Source organism: Lates calcarifer, linkage group LG14, assembly GCF_001640805.2.
Source record: "Lates calcarifer isolate ASB-BC8 linkage group LG14, TLL_Latcal_v3, whole genome shotgun sequence".
In the NCBI taxonomy this organism is placed as follows: Eukaryota; Metazoa; Chordata; class Actinopteri; family Centropomidae; genus Lates; species Lates calcarifer.
This window is the reverse complement of record NC_066846.1, coordinates 6,428,193-6,438,788: the sequence shown is the minus strand read 5'-3', so window position 1 is coordinate 6,438,788 and position 10,596 is coordinate 6,428,193. Positions and strand designations below refer to the sequence as shown.

Genomic DNA, 10,596 nt, shown 5'->3' with positions numbered 1-10,596 from the left:
ATGTCCAAATCCTCTTTTGCTAGTTTAATGGCAGAAAAAAAGGGCTCAGTGCCAGCTGCATGCTTCTTTTATGTCAGATTTTTGAGAGACAGAAAGAAAGAACTGCAGGGGAGAGGTCAGGGTACAGGCCACAGGTAATAAGGCTGAAACAGAAGTGCAACCTGCAACAACAGGTCAACACATAGACAGACTGAAGCAGTGGTTGCAGGGTGGTTGTGACATAGCTGGGTATTTGATTGGTTGATTACAGTGATGAGGTGCAGGGCTCCAGCACACCTGCATCTACTCAGATGCGAACACAGGGAGAAAGAGGGAGAGAGCCACTGGGGAAGCAACAAAAGGTAAAGAAGACACACAGTGTGAAGTAGAGGGGTGTCAGGGAAGGTTGCTGAGGCAGAAGGAGTCTATGGACAGACTGCTGGGGGACTGGTTCTTGCTGTCATGTAACCTGTAGCTGCAGGCATTGAAAGTCGTGTAATTTAACTGCAGCAGCGACTCTCCACAGTCTCCACAGGAACTAACAAACTAACAAGCTAACAAGCAGTCTGTTGTTTGACTCTGGTACACAAGCGAATCTGATGAGCCCTGAAGCTCCCGAACACTTTGGAGAACAATTCAGAGTAAAGGTTTGTCATGTAGAGGTGAGGGCGAGTCAAGTCGCGTAGTACTGGATGGTCTCAGCAGTGATTGCATAAAGCTAGGCTAAGCCTTGTTAACAGGTAACAGAAGCAATAAACAGGAAGTGGTTACAGGCTGAGTGACTGAAGAGCTAAGAGCAACATAAACCTGGAATTTGGAACAAATCAGGTAGAAGTGAGCTGGTATTAAGGCTAACAGGGCTATTAGGGAAATGAGAATAGGTGTGCACGTGAGCAGGGTGGGATGGGGTATGGCAGTCTGTTGGTCCAGTGAATCTGGGCGATGGAGTCACTCACCAACCCTATTTGTCCCATTACTTTGCCAGTTTCTCCACTGTTACACAAAACTGTTTACGTAGTTTTAGCTCTAGCTTCTTCTGACTATTGTTGTTGATGCAATGTCAAGAGGTCACCATTACATGAATCTGTAGAGGGATTTAAATTTGAAACAACTGATACAGGAAGTGGAGACACGACGTGGCGGCACCCAGCCAAGGCGAGAGAGAGGGACAGGGAAAGAAGGTAAAAAGAATAATGAGAGAGAAGGGTCGATTTAACCAGATAACAAGTTAGACAGATGTTAATTGTCTGCACCACCCGGCTGCAACGAAGCCCCCGCTGCTGAAAAAATCGTAGAGACTACAAACCAAGAACAAACTGTGTTAGTCACAGTACTGTGTTCTGACAAACAGCTGCATGTTATTATTGTATTTGGTCATCACCATGGTGATACATTACCAAAGAACAGGCAAAAATTACCATGATAATGTACTTCCCCTCTTCTTATGGTATTACCAAGGTGTTTTGTTTGTCTTTCAGGTGAAACATCTGGCTGTAGTTTCCATGACTTCAAAATCCCCTCTGATGACATCTTCAACTGGTAATTTTGACCAATAATACAGTGAGGCATACTGCCAAACTGCCTTCACAGTGCATTTAAGTATGTATCAATAAACTGCATGTACACAGATAAAGGTGAAAAGCAATTAAGACGTACAGATAGTAGCTGTGTGCTCACTAAATGTCTCACCTTAGAATGGAAACCTGCTCTGCTTCCTGCATAAACCACAGGAAAACCCCACAGGTATGTTTATTTGCTTTAGAAAAAATCCATCTGCAGCTAGCTCATATCAAGCCACACACCTACTCACTTGCACACACACAAAAAGATCTTGTGTAGTAAATTTTGAGTCTACAATGGCCCAACCAAATTCAAATTTCACAGTGTATAAATGCAGCTGGCTGCACCATGTAATGCAAAAAACACGTGATCAGCAAGCTGCGCTGACCATTTAACCATGACACCAAACATCTGAGAAGTAATGCATGGAAGACTTTCGGTTTCAGCAGCACAGATAGAATAACTGAGGGTAAAGATATGGGTGTATGCTAACTTTGTAAAATGCAACTACCTTACTACAACAACAGAAAGTCTTGGTCTCCTCCTCATCTTGTCTCGCAAATGAAGCTACTAGGCATATTGATTCTACAATGTGGTTTAAGATTTGGGGTGGTATGGGGGGTATTCAAATTAATCTAAACAAATGATGTTGTAGTTCTCAGTTGCTGCAGCATGCGCCACTTCCTGACCTTTGAAAGATATGACATCTGCTGCCACTGCATTGCTACATTCATGGTTCGCTGCCTCAGCATCGTACCTAGTGTAGAACCGTGTTTCCTGTTTAACAGAATCACACTTGTTGACTTGACTACGTTTTAAGGATTTAAAGTGGATTGAAAATGTTTCTTCTTCTGTGTTGCTGGATTCTTTCAGGTAAGAATAAAAAAAAAAAAAAAATCAGCTTCTAGTTAAATGTTAGAACCAGTTAATCAGTTTTTATAAATATTTATGAGGTTTCATAAAGAAATGGACTGTAACACTCTATGCAGTGAAGTGTTATTTTACATATGCAGGAGGTTTTTTTAAGTTAATGAAGGAGAATTAATTGGTAATGCTTCAGATAACAGCTTGCAACATACAGTGTAATGCTAGAATTATCTCACATCTACACCATGGGAAATGTTCTGGTGCTCCCAAAGGGCTATCTGCCACTACAAGGTACGTCCATGAGTTTACTTCAGAACAAAGATCCAGGGGACAGTGTTGTCACAGATACTGAGAGTCTTTGAAGACTATTGTCGTTCACCTCACCCACAAACTGGACACCTGTTTTATTTATATATATATATATATATATATATATATATAAACAAGAGACTACACCATAACTCTGGAGTGATTACACTGTATGTTGTGGTCTGTAATCTAAAGCATTACCAATTCATTAATAATTATTAGTATTATATAATAATATCAAAATGTTCATGCATAGTGCTGCTACTACTACAATTGTAAAATTAAATCCCTATCCTGTATGTATATATCCTGAATGTATTTTAAGACATTTTCTTCTCTTGGGATGTTTCTTATCAGGAGTCATGGCAGAAGTCCCAGTTGTGACACATTACCAACTGAAAAACAGCACACTATGTCTACATGTTAGAACACCACCACCATATAATGGTGGTAAATGGACCTTTGCTAGAAAAACTATTGCATATGATAAAACCATCAACCCCAGCTACAAAGAGAAAGTGGATTACAAACCTGAAAATCTCTCTTTGTGTATTAAAGATCTAAATGACACAGACACTGGCAACTATACAGTCACATTCAGTGACTCTGAATTTAATGACGTATCAGAACGACACAGAGTCATTGTTCAAGGTAGGTTCTATGTACTACTTTTTCTTTGCCTGCATCTTTATATGTTCAAACATAGCATTTATCTTAAGGTGAACTCAAACTTTTCTCAAACATGTGAATACAATAAGCTTGAAACGATCTGTCACCATCTTTAGCCACCGTGTCAAATGCAAATATGAGGAGCAATCAAAAAGTTTAGAGACTGCGCCTTAAATTTGGCTGCTATCCCTTTTGAAGTAATGACTTTGTGCTCTTGACATGCTTGGAATGCTCCCTGTATGTCTTGTAAGTGTGTCAAGCACCATTTGCACCTCATGGTGGATCTTCTCCATTGTGTCAAAACAGCAACCCTTCAGCTTGAATTAAATTTTGGGAAGAGGAAGAAGTTGCAGGGATCCAAATCCAGTGAGAAGGGTGGGTGGGGAGTGATGATTGCATTGCTTTTGCCAAAATAATTGAATGTAAAAACGTGCTGTGAACGATCACATTATCATGTTGGCGCACCCAATTGCCATTGTGCCACAGTTAAGGTCATTTGAGGTGAATTTCTTCCCTGAGACGTCTCAAAAATGTTGACAGGTGTTGACTGTCTGATCCTTGGGGACAGATTCACAGTGCACAACCACATGAATGTCAAAAGAAAATGACAAGATATTCTTGATCACACTCCTGACCCCATGTGCCTTCTTTGATCTTGGAGACCGTGGGGTTCTCCGCTTCAGATTGCTGTCTGATCTCTGGGTTGTGGCCATTGATCCAAACTCTCATCACTGGTGATGATCCTCAACATGAAGGTTGGGTCATCCCCAGGTTGGTGATTGAGATTCCGACTTTGAGCAGGGTGCTGCTTCTGCTCCATGTTGAAATCATCAAATGCACACCTGCAGGTGGTCACAAAAACGAAAAATGTAACACAGGTCCAGATGTTGGTGCAACATAACACTAAATACTGACTCACAAAAATTGTTGCTCACACCTGCTGCATGTGCATTACTGTGCCGTGCTTCATTTGTTTGGAACAGGAAGAGTTTCTGAACTTTTTGATCACACCTCACAGGTTTTTTTCTCATTGCAACTTCAAAACTTGTCAATAGTTTGGATTGCTAATGTGGATGGTGCACATAGTTAGGAGGCTGTTATTTCACGTCCTATTTAATTTTCCCATAGTTCACACATTAAAGTTAAAACACATAAATATCAGTGTGTTGTTATGTTTCCAACCGGTAGCTACTAGAGGGGACCATTAATGTATCTATATCTGCTTGGCTGGGTGTTGCAGAACTTGTTCCTAGACCTGCTGTCAAAATATCAGTGCTGCGCTCCAACCTGTCTGCTGGATTGTGCAGTATCTCAGTCAACTGCTCCATCCAGGATGACTGGATGTGGTCTGTCTGTGATGAGGACAGCTGCAGAACATTTCAGAGGTCATTCAGTAAGGTCACCATCACCATCTCCACTGACAACCAAACTGTTGTCTGCAGCGGCAGCAACCATGTTAGCACAAATAATGTGTCTGAAAGCACGAGGACAACATGTAAGTATCATGTGCTATTTCTAAATGTCAGTATAACTTGTTTGTTGATTTACTGCTCACTAAATTAGTGAACTGGACTTTTCTTTTTCATGTCTGAAAAACAAGAATTACGAGGCGGCTTCAAAAAGTTAGTGGAAAAAGTACATAGCTAAAAATCACATGCAGGGATTTTGATCTCAATGCACCTGTACGTTCTCGTAGTAACGTGTCATAACATGTTCTAACATGAACCCTTAAATGCATATTGCAATGCAAAAATAAACATCATAACTGAAACGGTTATGTCCTTTTTCCACAAACTTTTTGAAGCCCCCTCGTATCTCTAATGATGTGCTTCTATGTCTTTTCAGGCTTCAGTAAATCTGATCCTGAAAACAAAGAGGAATCAGAGCCGCCCCTGGTGATAATAATATTTCTTGCAGTGTGTATCTCGCTGTGTGTATTTTCTGCCTGTATGGCAAAGAAGTGTTTTTCTAGAAAATGTGATTGCCATCAGGTAAGCTGCATTTACTCACTTATTGATATTTGTCATGTCGTTTTATGAATGTTAAATTGGAACAATTTGATGACAGAAAGGTGTAGTGCTTTTTATGCAGATATGATAAAATCTGAATCATACAATTTAACAAAGATGTGGAATTGATTTTGAAAAACTGAAAACATTTCTTATTTCCAGGGACAAGCATCAACTCATTTAATACAAAGTCAGCCAGATGAGGTACAGCCACATCCTGAACCTAGAGTTTCTACTTCATCTTCCAGTCCAGCTGAGCCTGCTTACGAAAACGTGGATCCCTCACAGCCCAGCTGGACCCACGGTCCAGGAGAGCAACTGGGGGCTATGTCAAGTCAGACAGTAGATACTGTCTACAGCGTTTTACAGGCAACAAATGTGGCCGCTTCTCTTGGCAAGAGTGATACGAGAAGACAAGAGGCATCCACCTCACAGTCTGTCATCAGTGAGGCAGAGCACCCCGTGCAAATTGACACCGTGTACAGTGTGTTGCAAAAGCCAAAAAATATGAAGTCACAGCACCACCAAGAGGTTGGACAAGATTTTCAGAGGAGATGAACATTGTGAGAGAAGCATGTTAAATGGACACTCATGTAATATTTACCTTCTTTAAACTGGAGGATAAATCTTTATAGGTGTTGATACTCATTTAAAATTTGTAGAAAATATGTGTTTTCTTTAAAAATAACATTTATTCATCACTTCCTGTGCTGTGTTCATTGCAAGAAGATTTATCAAATGAAGCAATGAATCACTCATCTGAAGTGAACTTGTCCTTCATGAATGACCCATCACAAAACATCAGGTGCTGTAACATCCAGTGTTGTCAATGGCAGCATCAGTAAGCTACAGACTGTCAGCTGAAATATGAGAGTTTCTACTTTCCCTCAGATATTTCACAGATGTGTAACTGCTTGCAATGCAAACCAAACATTAAGTCTGATTAGGGGGAAAAACAGGAAGCAGAAATGTAGTATTTCATGACATGCATATAAAGCAGGGAACAAGGGCTTAACTGGGTCACTAGAATCTGAAATTGGTGATGTGGTGGTCCTGGTTACTACCTAATACAACTTACTGCTGTGTCTTTCTTTGTAAAACATCTTCTTGTTTTTAACTCTGAGGTTTAGGCCTATAAATTGCTTGGTTTTTGCAACAGTTCACTGAACAGTTAAATGAACATGTCTACTGTTTTCCAGACTAATGAAAGGTATATTTGACCTTGAAGACAGTGTAACCTTTAAGTTTACAACAAAATAAGATGTCTTAGTTTGAGCAGTTTACAAGTAAATGTTTGTGTGGGTAGTGGCACAGAATATTTATACTGATTGAGGTCTATGATAAGCATGACACAGGGGTTATCTGTGGTCATTAAGTCAGCACTGATACAGATTTGCTTCTGGAGGGTTTCATAACCCAGTTCCACTCTGTGTTGTTTGGTTTGGGATGCACTTACTGTGGCAGACCCTCCATGTGAACATGCAAACTGAGTGGACGTGGCCAGGGAGAAGATGTAAGGGCTGGTTTGAGAAAGGGCCCTGGTCTGCGGTGTCCTTGCTGGCCTGGCTTCCTGTTTGCTGTGAGGCTCTGATGTCTTCACCTGGGAAAACGTCACACTCTATAAAGTTAAATCTCCGTGTGAACCTCCTTTAGTTGCAGCCTGAACAAGCTGGTCATAACATAACATAACTATTTTGTGTCACTGCTTTTCAAAAGAAGAGCTCTGATGAAGCAGCAGTAGTAGATATTAGGATACTTCATTTTTCTGCCTAGACCCTTGTTGCTTTGATTTGTTGAATTTTACTGTAGTAATTTCCTGTTCAACTGTTCTGACTGGGGAGTGACATAAAGCACCCACAGCTTACAAGATGATCGTACAGTTCAACAGCATTAACATCACTGTATAAATTACATTTGAATTACATTCTTTTACATAGAAATTTTATTAGTAATCCAATACTCTGGTCAATTCTACCTTTTAAACTTGTATTTAAATGAACATTATCAACCCACAGAATAGCATGCACTAGTGCAAATCACATTTATGTAATTCAGTCAATATACTGTGCCGTATTTGTTAGACCCAAGCACACTGTGCAGTTGAAATAGAAACTTATTCCATAAATGACCACAGGGGGGTGTCAAACTACTCTAACTGACATAAACACAAGTCTGGGACTGTGGCCCTGTGACAGCATGCCATCACATATCTAACGAGATGAGCCACATTCTTAAAAAGGTGTATAATTATTAACTTTCTGAACTTTTTTTGAACTAGTCATATTCTTTGAGTTTTTCAAAGCTAAATTCCTGTAGCTAAGGGAGACTCTGTTTGTCATGACTGCAAACTAACAGTTAGTTTCCAATGTGGTTTTCTATAAAAAAGACAGACTCATTCTGTGTGGAACCAGAGGGGAAGTGAATATCTCTGCGGTGTCAAAGTCAGACAAAGGACTTCTGCAAGTGTTAATGTTTAGCAAAATGCAAAAATGTAAAGCAATATCCTTCTTTACGATGGTCATTTTGGGACATCCCAGAGTCAGTTCTGCATTGTCTGACATTGTTCAGTTCCTGGAAGTGGTTTGTTCCAACTGCTCGCTGTTGCACTGATGAATGGCACTGGTTGGTCTAGCTTCAATCAAAAATACTGGGGCTTTCCATATTGACCACCTAACCTTAAATATAATGCTATTTAAAGCATCACTGATTGTTAAAAGATTGAAAGGCTATTGTTTGGACAGGTGATACTCGGTTTGTCTAAGTGAATTAAGATTAAGACCTCGCCTTTATTTTTACTGATCTGTGGGTTCTTGTGTCAAAAATAAGACGTGGTCAGCGTTGTTAGAATCACAAAACAGTAGTTGCTGTTGTCATGTAATATTTTGAATAATTTATTGACGTTTCAGTAAGTTAGTTCCTGTCCCTAATTATTCATTCAGCTACAGGCTGAATCGATCTGCACCATCTCTTTACTGAAAACAAATGAGCATCAGTTTTACTTGGAGCTGCAGCACTGAAAATGAGGAAATAGTCTTCAGCTCAGTGTGTGCTGTCAGTCAGATGAGAGTTTCACACCTGCTTTACTGCATGAACCAGACAGAGCAGAGGTGATAGTGGGTGATAGTGTTCAAGATGCAGAACAGAGCAGGAACTTCTATGTTAAATTTTTTACCTTTCTGACTTTGTTTGTTTTCTTCCCTTATATTTCAGACTGAGAAATAAATATTGATCTTCTACATCCTGAACGTCACCACCAGTCACTGTTGTATTCAAACACAATATTGTGCTTAACTTGTTATATTGTCTGTTTATATACATCGCACTTGACCACACTGCACATCCTGTACAGTATAAGACAATTCTGCTTTTCTGCTCATAAACACATTAGCTCTGGTGTGAACATGGTGATGTCACTGTCTAATTCCTACTACCACAACATCTTTATGTTTGAAGAGGAACTTTTTTTTTCACCCACTGTGATAAGCAGTCACTCTGTTTGTAGCTTGCCCGTTGTTGCAAAGTAAACTTTATAGCAACAGGAGCAAAACAGAAACAGTTGATTTGTTTTTCCAACTGTGCTTTTAGTTTATAAAGATGTGCAGCAATAAATGCAACTGAAATAGCAAATATCTTTACATCATCTTGCAGCACACAGACCACATAAAGCACCAAAAATAAAAAGATGGAAAACACTGAGAAACACATACAGTACACACTGTAGCATTGTGTAAGATGACACACAGCAGCTAGCATCTGTTTCACTTGCATGTGTGGATGTAGTTGGTTTTCAGGAGCCAACAGTCTAGTTTGTACAGGGGGGCAGGACTCTGACTCTGTAGCAGTACATGTGACTCTGTGGTTAGAAGCATGAATGTCAACATTTCAAACGACATTCATGCTTCTGCAGAGTGAATGGGAGCTTTTATCCAGCACCTGTGTGCATATCTGCTGTCCATAGATCAGATGCACATTTTAACTGACCATATGAAAAAAATCACATAATCTTGATTTAAACCCTGCTGCTGTCAATACAAACATTGCAGTCACTGGTGGTTTTTCATGATTTGGTATTTTGTCACATTTAAACAGCTCATTTTCAAAGCTGCACAGCCTGAGTGCAAGAAAAACTTTATCGTTCAGGATTCAGGTCCAGTCCTGCACCCTTTCTAACTTATTAATGTACACTGAGTAAATATGTCCTATTTCATTCTAATATGAATCATAGTGAGCCTGAGTTTGTCTTTGCGAAGGTGAAGCATTGCTGTGTTAATTCTGGTTCCCACACAGTGGTTGACACAGCCCAGGATGCTTCTTAACCACAAGACCACCACACACCCCCAGCCACTGGGTTTTAGCAGACTGTTAAAGTCTCATGGTAACAGTGGTTGTTGAATATCAACAGGATAGTGCTTTCATTCAGTTGGTTTTACTCTCTACTGAAAAATCAACTGTATTACTGATACTAATGGTAAAACAGGCAGGCTGGAAAAATGGGTTAGGACTTTAGATCTTGACTGTATAAAGCTCCAAGTAAAAGAAAGAAATAATATCATGTTGTCTTTTCTGTTGCTTAGTTCTGTTTTATGAAACAAGCTGAGAAGATCCACAGACACCAGGGTGAGTATATGGGCTGTTTTTCAGTACAGCAGCTTAATTGTGTGATTTAAGATAAAGACCTGGGGATATTTTCAGATAAAAACTCTGAGATTGAAGAAGCTGATTTTAACTAGTATTTATCATAATGTCTGTGGTGTCATGTCCTTTTAAAGCTACACACTGTAGATAAGGAGGCTCTTTACTGATCCTGGAAGGAACATTATCTGTTTATTTGACATATTTAAAAATTGAACCATGACTATCTCATGCAGAAGGCTTCTGTCTGTTTCAGTAATCTCCCATTGGAAGAACAACAGCACATCAAAATCTTTTTGTGGCTGCTGCAGGCAACAGTTGAAAGTTGTGTTTCTTTCTTTAAAACCCAGTTGACTTTTTCAGCAAATCTCTGAACATCTGTTTTTGTGGTGATGGTTTCAATTTGCTCCACTTCCACATTACACTGTATCGACTATATTTACTTTTTTCATTTCCACTGGTGCTCTCCTGTTTTCTATTTGTTATTGCTGAGTATCTGATAAGAAGGCAACACATTTGTAATTCAGGGCTTCAGCATGAAATGAGCAGATGGATCATATGATGTACTGTA

The 10,596-nt window shown here is 39.7% G+C and overlaps 1 protein-coding gene and 1 long non-coding RNA gene across 3 annotated transcripts; both read left to right on the top strand.

Annotated features, from left to right (window-relative positions):
* The first annotated feature begins 255 nt into the window (after positions 1 to 255).
* LOC127143269 (uncharacterized) lies at positions 256 to 1,723 on the top strand. Of its 2 annotated transcripts, none has more exons than XR_007814556.1 (3): positions 256 to 341; positions 1,458 to 1,518; positions 1,674 to 1,723. It is a non-coding gene; the product is annotated as an uncharacterized LOC127143269 (long non-coding RNA). The 2 variants fall into 2 exon arrangements; XR_007814555.1 differs by lacking the exon at positions 256 to 341 and adding an exon at positions 353 to 641.
* Positions 1,724 to 2,227: 504 nt separating this feature from the next.
* si:ch1073-220m6.1 (uncharacterized) lies at positions 2,228 to 8,629 on the top strand. Its single transcript, XM_018677008.2, has 5 exons — positions 2,228 to 2,412; positions 3,073 to 3,366; positions 4,625 to 4,879; positions 5,230 to 5,375; positions 5,556 to 8,629. Exons 1-5 carry the CDS (start codon positions 2,379 to 2,381, stop codon positions 5,949 to 5,951), a joined length of 1,125 nt encoding a protein of 374 aa, XP_018532524.1. The 5' UTR covers positions 2,228 to 2,378; the 3' UTR covers positions 5,952 to 8,629.
* Positions 8,630 to 10,596: the final 1,967 nt, after the last annotated feature.